Here is a 16,458-nt window from a genome sequence, read left to right on the forward strand (position 1 = left end):
GTTGATATTCCACCCGTAGAGATGCACTGCTGGTTAATATTCCGGCACCGACATTCCCTCGAAGCCAATCCCAAGGCCGTTGTAACCAGTGGGATTTTTCTTGATTGGTGCACGCGATGTCCACTTAGCTCTCCCCTCCCGAGCAGGAAGCGACAAAGCCAGTCTGTTACTGAATTGAATAGAAGGAAGTCTCCACACTTACGCAAAGAAATTTGGCAGAAGTTAGATAGCGAGTGAAACAACAAGTGCTGCTGCAGAGATTATAGAAATTGCAGAAGCTGGGAGCTGTCTCTGGGGGAGATTTACAAAGCTTTCTGTGAAGGATTAATTCTTCCAAACCGTTGCTTTGCGGGTGCGCACGGTAAGTATGCAAACGAATGCACCTTTGAGAAAATTACATGCTTGGAATGTAGATGCCAGCTTGGTTTAGTCAGTTAAACCTGAACCATGCCTGTCCTGTCTGTGAGCGCGGTGCGGTGTCACCGGCTGCCGGGAAGGGCACGCAGCAGCGAGATGCTCTAATTCTGGGAGCCACTCGGTGCAGCTTGGCAGAGTGGATGAACAAATGGAGCAGCTGAGTTTTGTGGAGGAGGGGGGACTGATCTTGAAGTCTCTGTGCATAGGGTTTTGGAGCGGGGGGAATTATTTGCAATAACATGAACTGGTTTTTATCTCTTTGAAGCCTCCGATCAGCACCCCACGACGCTCTGACTCTGCTATCTCCGTCCGTTCATTGCACTCTGAGTCCAACATGTCCTTGCGCTCAACGTTCTCACTCCATGAGGAAGAGGAGGAGCCAGTAGGTATTTGGGATTGTCTGAAGGAGCAGTATTAGGAAGTTCAATGTCAAAAGAGTGGCTTAGTGGACTCTTGTGAGTACATAGAGCTGCCTTGGGCAGATTTTTGTGATGTCTGGCAACTAAACGCCTGGCTGTCGGGACTCCTGGTTTTAATTTTGTTTCCACCACTGACTTCTGCAAGTTACTTTGCTTCCTTGTGTGCTGTTTCCCTATATGTACAGAGGAGACAATGGTGAGGCTTTTCTGCTTCTCAGAAAAACTGTAAGTCTCTGCAGTCATGTGTAATTCCCTCGCTCTGCTGCAGAGCAGTAGGGGGTTGCAAGTCTTTAGGCTGGTGGTCTAGCCCCAGGCAGCAAGACTAATACAATTCCCCACTGATTCAGAGCCCCATCCTGCATTTAGGGCTGCGTGGCACCCCACTGACTTGATTGTAAGCCCCAGGAGGGTACAAGGAATTGTCTACATGTGACTCTTGTTGGGGGAGGATGCTTTTAAGCCGAGCTTAGCTTGTGACCCCGTAACTAACCCCAGACTGGATGCATAAAAGGTCAGGCGGCGTTTTGCAACAGATCTGGGATAAAAGCGTGTGTTTCGTATTTAGGAACCCAGGGGGTTGTGTTTGGAGTTCTGAGAGCGGCACGGGATGAAAAGACAGACCAAACTGCAGTGATTGATTTGAAATGCTCTGAAACGTGAAGCCCTGCTCCAGGGTAGAGCGGAGAGCTGTGCCTCTCCTCTCACTGAGGACGTGCTTGGACCACATGCTCCGGCAGTCTTAGTTGGTAAACAAAACTGGAGAGATTGGCCAGTTGCGGCAGAAACAATGTTGTTTCTGGTTCATAAGGGAATGGAAGAGCCCTTCCTTCAGGATGTTTCAAAAATACAAAAGGGCAAGCTGTTTTAAAATTGCTTTTAAATTTCAGGCTTAGTACAGGGGACGTTTTTGACAATGCACTGTTCAGTCCAACCAAGGAAAAAGTACCAGACAGTGCAGCTCATGCAGGTTTGGTGACTTGAGTCACTCTGGCAAAGAATTTGGTCTGTGCAGTTTTCTCTCAGGTCCTGATACTGCCAGATGTTGGTGGCCCCCAGTTTGTGATGAGCTGAGGGTCTCCAGCCATTCCCAAGTTCATTCTTTCCCTGCCTCTTGCATACTGGAGGTCAGCAGACCCAGACAAAAGTTTATTTTGAGATCATGAAACCCTAGTTCCCTGTTCCCCAGGTTCCCAAGGCTCACCGCTGAAGAGTTGTTTTGTTCCTGCTGCAGAGCTGGAGGCTCTTGCATTTGGACTAATCCTTGTGCTCTCTCTGTCCCTTTCTCTCATCATCTTCAGGAGCCACTGGTGTTTGCTGAACAACCGTCCGTGAAGCTGTGCTGCCAACTGTGCTGTAGTGTGTTTAAGGATCCCGTCATCACAACCTGTGGGGTAAGGCAGAACTCTTCCAAATCATTAGCGTGGGCTCCACAGTTTTCCTACGTGAAAGCCAAGCCTATAGCCAAGCCCTGGCTGTCCCCAGTGACTGTCAGCCTGAGTGAGCAAAGACAAGGCAGCCCCTGACCGGGAAAGCCAGGCCAACGTAAGAGCAGAGATGCTGATGGACGTGTTAGATTTCCCCACAAGGCAGCTCTGCACCAGCCTGCAGTGGGGTGTGTGGGGCACTGGGCAGCTAGCCAGAGAAGCCTGGGGCTTGCTTAAAATTGGGAGGTTTTTCCCAGAGCTGTACTATCAGCCTCCCTATCCTGGCCATGTTCAGTCCCCTTCATGTGGCTTCAGTGAGATCTAAAACTCCTCGTTCTCTGTCCTGAAGGGTTCTGCAGGGTGCTGCTGCCTCCTGAGTACCCCAGGAACGGCTGCGCTTCCGTTGTGAAAAAACTGTTATAAAACAAGAATGGCTTGAAGCTTCATTTAGTTAATGCTTGCAAAGGGATTTGAGGTCCTCTAATGAAAGGGACAGAGTGTTATGAATATTCTTCTAGATTCTGTTTTCTGGAATTTAATAGAAACTGTATATTATTCCTGCTTCTGTGCTACATGTGAAGAAAGATGGCTTTGTGAGGGGCTCTCTAATGCTTATGACATGCTTCTGATTGCTGAGATGGAGCTGTAGCAACAAACGCTGAGAGCAGGATTGTTTATTACCGTGAGGGTGCTATCCCCAAAGGTGCTGGAAGTTGGTGCAGTGAAACTGCACCATTTCAGTAAGCAGCTCTTCGCGGAGACAGTGAGATTTACTGGTTAATATGGAAAAAAAAAAAATCTGCTGCAGGAAGCAGACTGGCTTCATTTGCAGTCCTGGTTTGGCAGAGCTGGAGAGAGCACCATGCAGCTGTGCAGGGCAGGAAAAGGCCGCGTGAGCAGGGCAGCAGATAACGAATCTGCAGAGTGACTTGCAGCCTCTCCAGCACCGCTGCCAAGCGCTGGCCCTCTGGCAGGGGAATGTGGCTGAGGAGGCTCCAGGGAACCCACGGGACAAGTTCAGGACCGGTGAAATGCTGCAGCCTTTGTTCCTTTCTTTACATTCGTTAGCATGTTAGATTGTATTTGCTACTTTATCAAGTTAAATTGTTACTATACCTTTCAGGTATAGGAATAGAGAGATAGGGAGCTATTTTAAGTGGCAAAATTTACAGTGGGCTTAATGGGCTTACAAACCAGCTGTCCCGTCCACCTGACAGCAGGACAGCTTCAGCTACATGAGATGAACTACAGAGAAATACATGTGATGGGCTGACTGGCCAAGGACAAGGAGAGGCCACGCTTCCCCTTGCTCTTATCCTTGAGGACTTCTCAGGGAAATGAGAGAAATGACATGGACTAAAGTGGAGGGTGAAGTAGAGAAACCCCATGCAGACTTGAAGGGTAGGAACATCAGAGTGTGGCTTCGGCTTGCACCATGATCATGGCCTGATCAGGGTTTTGCCTTGTTCAAAGCTTCAGACCGTGTGCTTAGTACTTCTCAGGAACAGGACCCGTTTTCACTCTCAGCTGCCTGAGCAAGCAGCTGGTTTTTGCCCTGTGGTGCAGACTCAAGAGCGTGCTGAGCTGTAAAGCAGGCAGAACAGCTGCTGAGGCCCCTGAGCCACAGGCTTTGTTATCTCCCACCTTTCCCGTCGTTAGCCACAGGGAATATTTTGTCGAATATTGTTTACGCTGACACTGCTGTTCCTCTTTGTCTCCACAGCACACATTTTGTAGAAGATGTGCCTTAACATCTGGTGAGTACAGAACTGTTCTTGTGTGGTGCAGCCAAAACTGTTATTTTCTGGTTTGTTTGCTTTCACTTAAAAAGAAACCCGCAGAAAGATGTCTGAAGGGCTTAAAATGAGCTCTCACATCACAGGCTGTGACTGCAGCAGTGAGGGCTGCGGCACGGGTGGCTGTGCAGGTCGGAGCTCTGATGGTACACGCTGTAGCATGGGCACTAGGGGCTGTGCCTGGCTCCTGGGCACAGGATGTTCTCAAATCCTGGAATATGCAGTGGATAATCCCAGGATAATACATGTCTCTCCCAGAGCTGACCCATTGATTTCAGACAGAAAGCTTTCTGTAGCTGCCTGTCTAAGGAACGGGGGGCCGTGTTTGGCAGAGCCCCATCAAGCCCCTCCTCCCCCATGCCATGGTGCCAGCTCTCTGGCTGCTCACCGAGCCTGTGCATGGCAGCACACAGAGCTGCTTAAGCTCACCCAGCTCTTCCAGAAACTTGATGAAGCCCAAGTGTCTGGCTGCTGGCCTGGCCTGACCAGCTCCTGCTTGGTTTGGACTCTGTGCTACAAAAAAAAAGACATTATTTGGCATGAGCCTGTGCCCCTCTTGGAAAGCCATTGTTCAGCACAAAGCCAAGCCATTCGTGTTACCAGAACAGCGAGCCCTGAGGAGGCTCCCTGGGGCGTCCAGCAAAACAGCAGCTCTTTCTGCCTTAAGATGTTTCTCTTCCACATGTGAAGGGTCCCTCTGCTTTGCATGCTAACCCCCGTCACCATGTTGTGCTATATCTATCCCGACCAACAGATTTGTAGCAAAAAGGCTTTGCAGTTGCAATCCTGAGTTGCTCAGTTTTGCTCCTGCCCTCAAAGCTCGTGTCTTCTCTGTTCTCTGCAGCATCCCTGGCCTGCAGTGCCCTGCTGCTGGCAGAGGGGCTGAGCCCCAGCCTGGGTGGGGGAATGGATTAATCACAGAATCATAGAATGGTTTGGGTTGGAAGGGACCTTAAAGATCATCGAGTTCCAACCCCCCTGCCCTGGGCAGGGACACCTCCCACTAGACTGGTTGCTCAAAGCCTCATCCAGCCTGGCCTTGAACACTTCCAGGGATGGGGCATCCACAACTTCTCTGGGTAACCTGTTCCAGTGTCTCACCACCCTCACAGTAAAGAGTTTCTTTCTAATATCTAATCTAAATCTCCCCTCTTTCAATTTAAAACCATTACCCCTTGTCCTATTGCTACACTCCCTGGCAAAAAGTCCCTCTCCAGCTCTCCTGTAGGCCCCCTTCAGGTACTGGAAGGGGCTATAAGGTCTCCCTGGAGCCTTCTCTTCTCCAGGCTGAACAACCCCAGCTCTCTCAGCCTCTCTTCAAAGGAGAGGTGCTCATTATGTATGGGGCATCTGCTGATTTGTGGTCACTGCCTGTGAATACTCTCGCTTCAGCAAGCACAAGGTAGTCTGAATTAGTGTAGCCTGCTTTCATTGGCAGCTACCTCAAATTATCATGGATTAACATAAACTGTAACTTTTCGCCAAGGCCCAAGGCAAACCAGAGATAGTGGCTTGCAGACCTTGTGTGAATATTCATGGCTCGTTCCATTGCCACCCATCTGGGAGTTGGCCGTCTTGGCCAGAGAAGGCAAAAGAATAAGATCTCCTGCAGTGTCACAGCCCTTGCTGACTCTCTCTCTTTTGGTTCCCCTCCTGGCAGAGAAGTGCCCCGTGGACAACGCCAAACTGACCGTAGTGGTTAACAACATTGCAGTGGCCGAGCAGATCGGGGAGCTATTCATTCACTGCAAGTATGGCTGCCGGCCTGCAGCCAGCAGCAAGCCCGCTGCCTTCGAGGTGGACCCCCGTGGATGTCCGTTTACAATTAAACTGAGTGCCAGGAAGTAAGTGGCTTGTTACCAGCGTGCAGCCTCTCCAGGGAAAGGGCTCCACCAGCAGCAATCTGCTGTCGTATCTGAGCTGCCCTGCGGCTCCTGGGGACAGTGCAGCTTCCACCAGCAGTGCTCTGCTGGGGCGTGCAGGGCTGTGGGAATGGGCAGAGTGACTTGAAGCGACAGTTCTTTCTCCTGTGTCTCAGTCTTAGGATGATGGCAGAAGGGCTGGACTCAGGGAAAGCACGCTGTTCTCTGCTCCCAGCTTACCTGAGTATCTCAGCATCGGGACAGAGAATACGCTGTGAAAACACCCACCTCACATGTGGGGTGAAACACTGTGGCTATGGTCAAGCAGAGGCCCTGGGATTCTTTTTGTGAGACGAGTTATCCTAGTTTTATGCTAGGAATTGGAAATCTTATCTCCCTCCCATCCTAAATGCATTCACTGTCTTCCCTACCACCTGGCCATTGCCTGTTTTTGAGATCTGCCTGGAGGCTCAGTCAATCAGCTGCAGAAGTAGATGTTTCGTGCATAAATGTGGCCTGTTATTACTCTCAACTTACTGGCCAAATGAGAATTTAAAGCTGTAATTGCAGTCTTAGGGCAGGAGACTTTTGATCATCTGACAGTCTCACAGGGCTGGTTTGCTCCTTTCCTGACGGTCTGTGTTGTTTCCAGCTTTGATTTTTGCTTATCCCTGATTTTCCTTCCTTTTGCTTCTCTCCATGGGCAGAGATCATGAAAGCAGCTGTGATTACAGGCCGGTTCGCTGCCCCAATAACCCCAGCTGCCCACCTCTCCTGAAAATGAACCTGGAGGCACATCTGAAAGAGTGCGAGCACATAAAATGTCCCCACTCCAAATACGGGTAAGGAGCTGGTGCTTTTTAGTGGGAAGGATGCACTGAGCTCATTTCTGAGCTGTTTTTTGGCTGCTGCAGCTTTGGGATAGCCCTGTGGGCTCTGAGCAACTCTACCCAATGCTGTGCACTGGCCTGAGACGGAGATGAGGCTTGCGGGGCTTGCGGAGCTTGCGGAAGGCAGCCCCCGAGCCTCTTGTGAGAAGGGGCAGGTCACGCTGCCCAGCTGTAAGCCCTGCTGGCAGCCAGGGAGGAGGCTGAGGTGCGTAGGCAGAAGAACCAGCTGGAGGAGAGTCAAAGCGGTGGATGTGGCCAGAGCCAGGCAGGGAGGAGGATGAGTACAAGGGAAATGGGAGCACTGTGGCAGTAACTTTCAAAGCAGTTCTTCTCCCAGGGCAAGGGAAGCGCTGAGCAGCCTTGGAGGGTTGATTGTCACCTGAGCAGGAGTGCAGCCCGGGCTGGGGGTTCCCTGCAGGATGCACAGTTAAAGTTACTGTCGTGGGAAGAGATGTCTTGGCAAAAGTGGAGCAAGGCAAGTCCTGGCAGAGCAGCCCTGACTCCTTGCCATGCTGCAGGCCCAACTCAGCATCTGCCAAGGTCAGCTGCAGTTTTTTCCATTGGTTTTGATGGCTCTTAGATTTGGCTACTGGGGGGCACACGAACTGACACCACATTCTGTCTCTTGCCTAAGATCTGCTTTTCCTTGCAACTTCCTAGACAGACAGACAGACAGACAGTGCAGTTTGGGGCCAATGTCCTGGCCGGAAGAATGGGAACTGTTTGGCCTCTCTGTTGCCGTGCAGTTGCCTGCACCCAGCAGGATGGTGAACCACAGTACCCCTGCTAGGAGCAGAACAGCTGGGGACCCACACAGGCCTCAGACCTCCCTCTGAAGAGTCAGCCAAGCAAAGAGGTCTCCAGTGTGAGCTCTGCTCCAGCCAATGTCTGCCTTCCCCTTGTAGGTGTACATTCATAGGAAATCAAGACACTTATGAGACTCACTTGGAGACATGCAAGTTCGAGGGTCTGAAGGAGTTCCTGCAGCAGACAGACGATCGCTTCCATGAGATGCAGGTGGCAATGGCCCAGAAGGACCAGGAAATCGCCTTCCTGCGCTCTATGCTGGGGAAGCTCTCAGAGAAGATCGATCAGCTGGAGAAGAACCTGGAACTTAAGTTTGGTGAGTCTGCACTGGATGAGCTCTGTGGTCAGAGCTGTAGGGACAGAGTAGTTCTTTGTTAGGATGGTGCATTACAGGATTCATTCCGTGTTTAAAACTGGTGCTGAGCAGGTTTCAGAAGGTTCCTTGCAGAGAAATAAATAGGGGTTCCATTGACTTCTCTGCTGCCAGAACATCATGGAACCTAATCCTGCGGTCACCCATCACATGGCAAGTCCTAGAAATGTCTGCAGGCAGCTACCACCTTTCTCCCATGACTTTTTCCTTTGTGGTTCATGGGCACAGGCCCCCATAAAAATTAGTGAGTTGAATAGTCAACAGTGCAGCCATCCTGGAGCAGGCATGGTTCTTGGACACCTTTGCTGTGCTCAGCACTGTCTTGCCTCTGAAATTTGCCAGGTCTTTAGCATCCAAGTACAATTTGCATTTGAGTAGCAGTCACCCTCCTGCAGTGCGTTCTCCTCCTTCCTTGTTCAGAGGTTAGGTGTCAGTGGGTGTCCTCTGCCTGTTCCCCTGCACGCCGTCACTGACTCTGCAGTGACTGTGGGCCTGTCCATCTCTCGTAGATGTGCTGGATGAGAACCAGAGCAAGCTGAGCGAGGACCTGATGGAGTTCCGCAGGGATGCCTCCATGCTGAACGTGAGGAGGGGCTGGGGCCCTGGGCAGAGTGGGGATTGCATGCAGTTACCTGCTGGCTCTGCTACTAGTTAGGCTTCTCCTTCAGTGGGGGGAGACTTTGGGGTTCCCTCCTGCTGGCTCTGCTCACCCCAGGTTCAGTTTTTCTGCAGCTGGGGTCTGGTCAAAGTTTTCCTCTAGGCTGAGTTAAAGACAGCTCAGTGAGCACATTCTGGTCACTGCATCTAAGCTGCCATTTTAACTGTTCCTGCTGGCTTTTCTCAGCCTGTTGCTGCTCTTGAAATGTGTTGCCAAGGGAAATGACCCCTGCAGCAAGGAGAGAGCCCTCTGCTCCAAAGCCTGGGCACTCCTGTACCTTTGATACTAGCCAGGGACAGTGTGCCCTTCTCCCTGCCTGTGGAGAAAGCAGGAAGATAAGCAGATTCCTGCTAACAAGCTGGGACTGAGAGCTGTCTCATGATTTTGGACATTATTCAAGCACTGATGTTAGATAGACATTCCTCCCTAGTTCAGGCAGGCTGCATCCCACTGGATGTACTGATCAGGAGGAGCTCATCCTGGTTTACCTGAGCATACTAATGAAGAGAGTCCCTATGGATGCAGTAGGGACTGAGCTGTGGAGGAGACTACAAAGAGACCTTCCAATTCTTCTCCAGCAAGGTGGGCTTTGAAAGCCCCGCTGAGCAAGCAGTCCCTGTAACTGATTTGATTATTTTTAGCATTCTCATGAATGGCAGAGCAAGGACAGTATATTCTAAAAGGTATTTCTGTGCCTGCCTGAATACTGAAGAGTTTAGTGCAGGTCTGGGATGCTGTTCAGAAGCCCCCTGGTCTCTGGAGGGAGGTAACAGAGGGATGTACGCATAGAGTCCTAGAGCAGGAGACCTCTGATCAGAGAATGAGGCAGCTGCTGAGGGAGGGCCTTCACAGGGAGTCAAGACCTGTCCAAAGGCAAGAGTGGCTTTAGCAGTGGAGGGGGACAGCCTTAAAGCCATGCCCAGAAGGGCGGGCTGGTCTTGATGGCTCTGCAGCTCATGCAGGTTGTTCTGTTTTTCAGGATGAGCTCTCCCACATTAATGCTCGGCTCAACATGGGCATCCTTGGATGTAAGTATGCATGTGGTTGGTTTTCATCCTCTCAGGCTGGGTTTGGGGTGGTGGCCCAGTGAGCCCTTTTAGGCGCTGTCACAGATAAGCAAAGTAACAGTTGTCTCTGGGTGCAGCAGTGATTTGTTCCCAGGGCCACCACTGCTGCAGGAAGAAAGTACTGGTGGGAGAGTTTGCCAGAAGCACTGGCCGAAGAGGAACTCACGGTGCTGCAGGGTTATTAGCTGCTGGGGGGGACATGTCAAGTGGACTCTACATCTGTGGCCTCCCTGGGTCCAGCCCAGGAGTTGCATTAGGGACATGAGTCCTGGGGCTCAAAGCAATGATAAGTCGATGAGCTGTAAGGGTGGGACATGAGACCTTCCAGCCAGATTGGAGAGTCTCAGGGTTCCTTCTGGCCTGCAACAACATGAAGTGCAAGGAGGACCTGCTGGGCCACTGCAGGGAGCTCTATCTCCTCCGAACTCACTGTGACATGGTGCAGTACTATTCTCCCACCTCTTACCTGCCTTCTTGTTTCTGTAGCCTATGATCCTCAGCAGATCTTCAAGTGCAAGGGGACCTTTGTGGGACACCAGGGCCCTGTGTGGTGTTTGTGCGTTTACTCCATAGGAGACTTGCTCTTCAGTGGCTCTTCAGACAAAACCATTAAGGTAAGAGCTTGTCTCTTCTGTGTATCTTCTGCGTTTGTAAATGTGCTTCAGGGACAGAAGCCGAGTTGCAGTTTGTGGGGTGGGGGGATGTCACTTCCCAAAGTTACTCCCAAAGAATCTTAAAAGATTCTTTGCAATTATAGTTGGGCAAAATTCTCTGCGAGGAAATCTTATGTGACAGTGAAATGAAGAGACAAATAATGGTTTTTGCAAAGCCCTGATTAGAATCTCATTCCTGCTGCTGGTGGTTTTGCTTTATATGGTGTTCAGGGCATTCAAGCCTATTTCAGATTCTGATTTTATTTTCCCTTGGTATAAAAAGTCATCTTAGAAAAAAAAACATTTTTTCCTGATCAGATGTGTCCTTTTTCCATTTTATGGCATGTTTGTTTTTCTTTGACCTGTTTTCAGTAACTCAAACTGACAGCAGTGCTCCAGTGCAGCCCAAACAACAGTTCCCAGTATCACCGTGTTGGCTGCTGGTGGTTGCTGGCTGGGCTGGGGAGCCACGTGGGCTGCCGTGACTAACCCTGGCAGGAGCAGAGCTTTGATTTATTTTCTTTGAGCGATAGCGAGAGCCACATGGAAGAAAATGGATATTGCTGGACTTTGTTGAAGGAAAACAGCTTTCTGCCCTGTCCTGGCTGCTCTGGGCACCGCATTCCCATGTTCCCTCTCTTGAGAGAGCGGTGTGTGCTCAGTGGGGAGAACCTTTGCAGTGGCAGAGGAGGCTGTGCTGCGCCATTGCAGCCCTAGGACGGGGCGTGAATTGCTAAAGCAGGAGCCCAAGAGCTGCTTCTCTGGTTCAGTGTGTTGTGTTGGCCTGGGCTCTGAAAGGCAGAGCTGGAGAGGGCTGATGCCTGCTGCTGTCCAGTGTTTCATTAACTTCAACCTGACCCTTTGCAGTAAATTTCCTTTCCTAGACAAGCTTATCTCTGCCTGGGAGCCCGGAAGGCAGGTGCCCAGGTGTCAGCCTGTTTCCTCATTTCGGTGCTTTTGTGGCTTTGCTGACATCCTGCCCAGGTCCCCAGCTGCTCTGTCTGCCGGCGTGTGACCCTCTGCTGACTTGTGTTTCCTGTTAGGTGTGGGATACCTGTACCACATACAAGTGCCAAAAGACCTTGGAGGGTCATGATGGAATTGTACTGGCTCTCTGCATCCAGGGGTGAGTGGAGAGGGACACCTGCCCCTGCAGGAGGGAGGAGGGAGAGCACTGGGGTCCTTACAATTCCCATCCTCAGTCCTGCATGTGCCGAGATTGTGCATGAGAGGCACATCTTGCCTCTTTGCTCTTTAAAAATTGACAAAGCACACATCTCTTTGGAAGTCTCATCCTTCCCTGCTGTCCTGGCTTCCTTCCCTGGTCACCAGCAGGGTGCTTGGCCTCCTGCTCGAAGGGCCAACCCAGCCTGGCCTCCCCACGAGACCCGAGTTCTGCTCCTGGGGCCAATGTGTTTAGTGTCGTCCCAGTGAGGCTGTGGGACTGCAGCTCCCGGCCCAGCACAGTGCTTGGGAATGAGCTGGGGCCCTGCACTTGTTACTCTCCCTCGCTGACCTCCCTTTGTTTTCTGGTGACATTACAGGAACAAGCTGTACAGTGGCTCTGCTGACTGCACCATTATTGTGAGTACCCAGGACCCTTCCTCCACTTCGCAGTTGGGATGTGAGACCTCAAGGCCAGCCCCAGGCTGTTGTAGAGCAGGGACCTGCGTCCTTTTTTCTCTAAGGCTCTTCAGCCGGCAGTGGCGGAAGACTGATAACCCGTGTGTGCTTTATCCACTGCCTTCAGCCAGGTTACTCGTGGGTTGGATTTGGGTGTTTCCTGCAAGCTGGATTTCCCCCTCCCCGCTCCTGCAGGGGGGCAGGAGGCTGGTGCTCTGAGTTGAGTCTGGGGGGTTAGTCCGGATCAGTCCAGGACGGTGGCTTATACAAATGCCCTGTCCTGCCTGTGGTTTCACCTGTGTGTGATTTCCTGCCTCCAGAGGCAAAGGGGAAGGGCTTCAGCAGAAGAGGTCTACCCCAGCCCCTCACGCATGTTTTTCTTCTCCTTTGCAGGTCTGGGATATTCAAAACCTGCAGAAAGTGAACACGATCCGAGCACATGACAATCCTGTTTGCACTTTGGTCTCCTCGCACAACATGCTGTTCAGCGGCTCTCTCAAAGCCATCAAGGTAGAGCTCTGGGATGGCTCTGTTTGGCCTGAGTTGAGTCCCCATGGTACGAACTGCCAGGCAGCAGTGTCCAAACAGGAAGAAAGTGGCATTTTGGTCTGTAGGTGACCTTGTTACTATGCTCTTCTGAGCCACACAGAGAAGCACAGCTACCCAGAGCAGCCAGCACTGCAGAGGTTTAGCCCGTGCTCTGTGCTGAAGTCAGAGATGTTCTGGGACCTGGCTGAAAAAACACTTTTGTTTCTTCAAACTCTGTAAACCTGAGACTGCAGGTGGAGTATCTTGGCAGTTCCTGAATTTGTGTGCCCTTGGGCCGCCAAGGGACCTGCTCAGACCATTGGGAATTGTGTCTGGCATCTAGAATTGGCTGGGGATTCAGGCTGCCTGTTTTGAAACCCCCTCCAAAGGATCTTGAATCTGCATTCTTTACCTAAAGCCTGCAGAAATCAGGGAACAGCTTTGCAAGTTGCCCTTTAACGGCTTGGCTAGATTCCCTTGCTTCTGTTTCCAGCTCCTGGTGAGACGGCTTATGGGACCATCCATCTGTAAGAGGGCGCATGCTCTTTTTGGGACCTGGAGTGCTTCAGCTGTCTAGAGAGTGCTCGGGGCTGGAGGAGCAATGAGACAGCACTAAGCAGAAGGAGAACTTGGGGCCTTTTGTTTTTGTTGTCCGCAGCCACTTCCTGCCAGATGAGCTGAGCAGGCCAGTAGTGCTGTTCGGAGCAATGGGATGAGATCTGTCGATCCCTGCATTCTGGGGTTCTCGGCCAGGGTTTCCCAGGAGCTGTGGGAATGGAGCTTTGTGGGCCCAGGCTGGGAGTGGAAGTCCAGAGCAGTTTTTTGCTGCAGACTTGGTTTAGGCTTTTCAAGCCTGTGGCTCTGCTCAGGAAGGGTCTCTGCCAGTGATAATGCAGACTCCAAGCGAGCTCTCCCAGGCCCTCAGGGAACGTGCTTATTCAGCATAGTTATTGTGTTTTATCTGGAAGTCAGCAGGTTCAGGCGATTCCCATGAGGCAGGAGAACCATCCCAAGTTCCCCTTAGTGAGCTGGAAGGGCCTTGTGGTGCCTGGGCAGGGGAGGGCAGCGCCTGGCCTCTTAGCTGGAGGCTGACCTGTTCTGTCCCATCACTGCCCCATCCCACCGAGACTCTTCTCCATGTCTGTGTGTGCTTTTTGCAGGTCTGGGATATTGTAGGTACTGAGCTCAAACTGAAGAAGGAGCTGACAGGTCTCAATCACTGGGTGCGAGCACTGGTGGCTTCTCAAAACTATCTCTACAGCGGATCTTACCAAACAATCAAGGTAGGACCCCAAGACTCGTGGCAACTGTAAGCCATCGGCTCTCCCCATGCCTCTAGTATCTGTATTCTGCGGCATAGGTTGGTGGAGCAGGACAAAAGGTGGCTGCTGAGAGCACTGCTGTAGCGTTGCTGACACACTAGGTTTTACTGTGCTGATTGCATCTTTTCAGGCACAAAGGCTGGGCTCTGGCTGGTCCTTGGGAGCGCAGCTGCTGGGGGATGCTCGCTAAGATAAAACGCGGCCTCACAGCCATGGTGCCTCATGCTGCCTCCGCAGCTGCTGCACCGTTATCTGTGCTGACAGTCCTGCTGATAAGAGGAGAAGGTCACTGTCTGGCTGCAGAGTTACCATAAATCTGTGCGTGGGTTCTGAAATGCCCTCATCTGTGTTGTCTCAGGCTTTGATGAATAGTTCACCTCTCAGCATCTGGGTGACACAAGAGAATTTGAAGTTACCCTCCTCAGTGTTAATAAATCCCTGTTAATTTGTTTGCATCAGTTTTTAGTGCAATCAAGGACTGCGTTGTGTGAGCACATGCGTGTGCGTAGTTACAGACAAAGGGTGTGCAAGCTCCACAACTCTTTCAGCCTGGATGTTTAAAGCTGGGCAGCTAAATAAGACAGCAGGACTTTGCTCATCACTACTCAACATTCCCAGCTGAACAGATTTGTCCTTAAAGATGTGATCTGGGCACACATGGAGCCAGGCTGACTCCATGCGTGGCTGGAGAAAAGCTTCAAGGGAGCTTCCTCATGGAGAGGGGTCCCTCCATGGGTCTCATCCTGCCTTTGCCCCGCTGTCTCTTTCAGATCTGGGACATCCGCAACTTGGAGTGTGTCCACGTTCTGCAGACATCAGGAGGCAGCGTCTACTCCATCGCTGTGACAAACCACCACATTGTGTGTGGCACCTACGAGAACCTCATCCATGTAAGGGCTGTGGGGTTTGATGCATTTGTTGGTTTGAGGCTGGGGGAGAGGGGCAAGGAGATGGGGGCCTGGCTCTGCCGATCTCCTTTATGGCAATCCCAGAACATGGGTGCAGCACCCACCCTGGAGGTGTGTGTGGAGGTGGAATCACCTCTCGGAGGAGAAGTCGGAGGCCTGTGGCCCAGCGCAATCTCTGAGCACTGCTCTCTTCCTGCAGGTCTGGGATATAGAGACAAAGGAACAAGTCCGCACGCTGACCGGGCATGTGGGTACGGTTTACGCCCTCGCTGTCATCTCCACACCGGATCAAACCAAAGTCTTCAGTGCATCGTATGACCGGTCTCTCAGGGTACGTGTCCAGGACTGTGCAGCTGCATCTGTGCCTTTGTTAAAACATGGACAGCCTTGAGGGAAAGGGAGGATGGGGGATCCTCGTGTTTAATTTGTGTCACCTGGCTCAAACCCTATGGCATCCCCCATCCCTCCCGGTGCTCAGGGTTGTGCCAAAGCCTCATGCCCCTCACTTGGCTCACATCTCCTGTGTGCCCGTAGGTGTGGAGCATGGACAACATGATCTGTACTCAGACGCTGCTGCGACACCAGGGTAGTGTCACTGCCCTCGCAGTCTCCAGGGGCCGCCTCTTCTCCGGTGCCGTGGACAGCACTGTAAAGGTTGGTTTCCTCAGGCTTCTCCTTGATGGTTTGGTCTCTTCCAGTACTAGAACTAGGGCATTAAATGAGTTAGGAGCTGTTTCAAACAAACACGGGGATGGTTCTCAATGGGTGGGAGGTTTAACTCCTGACAGAGGGTGTGGTGGATGCTGGAAGCCTAAATAGAAGCTCCACAAGAGGCTGAAGAAGAGCCCAAAGAGCTGCTCAGAACAGTCACTGCTACGGGTTTCTGTTGTCTCTCCCCCGCAGGTCTGGACATGCTAGTGAAAGCGCCACACTAGTCCTGCACACTGAAAGACCAAAAAACTCCTCCCCTCCGTCGGCCTGCTGGGTGACTAACACCACTATGAAATAACTGCTGCAGCTCCTCTCCACACCGACCACTGCCCGCCACTGCCCATCGGCCGGTTCCCCCGCCCACAAGGACCCCGGCTGGCAGCTCTCAGGATGGGTCTTGCCCACGGATGCTCCAGATGTTCCCTCAGATCTGCCATATATGATTGGAAACGCAGAGGACGCTGTTGGGTGCCCGCACCTTTCTTGCTGCAGAGTGCCCTCCTCTGACTGCATCCCCCCCCCAGCTGGGGAGCATCCTCTGGGGCCAGGGCTTGGGAGAAGCCGGGCAGCGCAGCCCTTGGCCAGTGATGGGACTGAATGGTTCAGCTTGTCACAGGCAGGAGCTGGCCTGGTCAGGGCGGTGACGCTGGGAGGCTGGTCCCTTTGTAAATGGTAGAACTGAGCATTAGGCCTTGCCCTGGGTTGGGACCCCGACCCCTTTCTGTCTCTAGTATTTAATTTTACTGCCAACATGTCAGGCTGATCCACAGATCCATCTGGGAAGAGGTGTTTTCTTGAGTAGCCAGGTACGATTTTTATGCCACAGCTAGTTCTCAAATCAAATAACACAAGCCCATTGTTCACCACCCTGTAATAATGGTCTCCACATTAAAGAGAAAAAGCCTCTGTTGCATTTTTACTCACATTTTCTACTGTTTTTAAGATTGTAATATAGATTTGATTATTTCTTCATTGACAATAAAAGCAGAAAGAGTTGTTC

At 51.7% G+C, this 16,458-nt stretch overlaps 1 protein-coding gene across 1 annotated transcript in view; it reads left to right on the forward strand.

Moving 5' to 3' along the window:
* The window catches only part of TRAF7 (TNF receptor associated factor 7), a 35,724-nt gene extending 19,266 nt beyond the window's left edge, over positions 1-16,458 (forward strand). The window contains exons 5-21 of the mRNA XM_074158271.1: positions 683-799; positions 2,135-2,227; positions 3,984-4,017; positions 5,717-5,900; positions 6,626-6,760; positions 7,714-7,931; positions 8,498-8,571; positions 9,626-9,674; positions 10,200-10,327; positions 11,410-11,492; positions 11,911-11,950; positions 12,383-12,499; positions 13,678-13,800; positions 14,610-14,729; positions 14,947-15,078; positions 15,282-15,401; positions 15,651-16,458. Of these exons, the coding sequence (XP_074014372.1) occupies positions 683-799; positions 2,135-2,227; positions 3,984-4,017; positions 5,717-5,900; positions 6,626-6,760; positions 7,714-7,931; positions 8,498-8,571; positions 9,626-9,674; positions 10,200-10,327; positions 11,410-11,492; positions 11,911-11,950; positions 12,383-12,499; positions 13,678-13,800; positions 14,610-14,729; positions 14,947-15,078; positions 15,282-15,401; positions 15,651-15,665 (1,782 nt within the window). The 3' untranslated portion in view covers positions 15,666-16,458. The remainder of the gene's footprint in view (positions 1-682; positions 800-2,134; positions 2,228-3,983; positions 4,018-5,716; positions 5,901-6,625; positions 6,761-7,713; positions 7,932-8,497; positions 8,572-9,625; positions 9,675-10,199; positions 10,328-11,409; positions 11,493-11,910; positions 11,951-12,382; positions 12,500-13,677; positions 13,801-14,609; positions 14,730-14,946; positions 15,079-15,281; positions 15,402-15,650) is intronic.

This window comes from Numenius arquata, chromosome 14, assembly GCF_964106895.1.
Source record: "Numenius arquata chromosome 14, bNumArq3.hap1.1, whole genome shotgun sequence".
NCBI lineage: Eukaryota > Metazoa > Chordata > Aves > Charadriiformes > Scolopacidae > Numenius > Numenius arquata.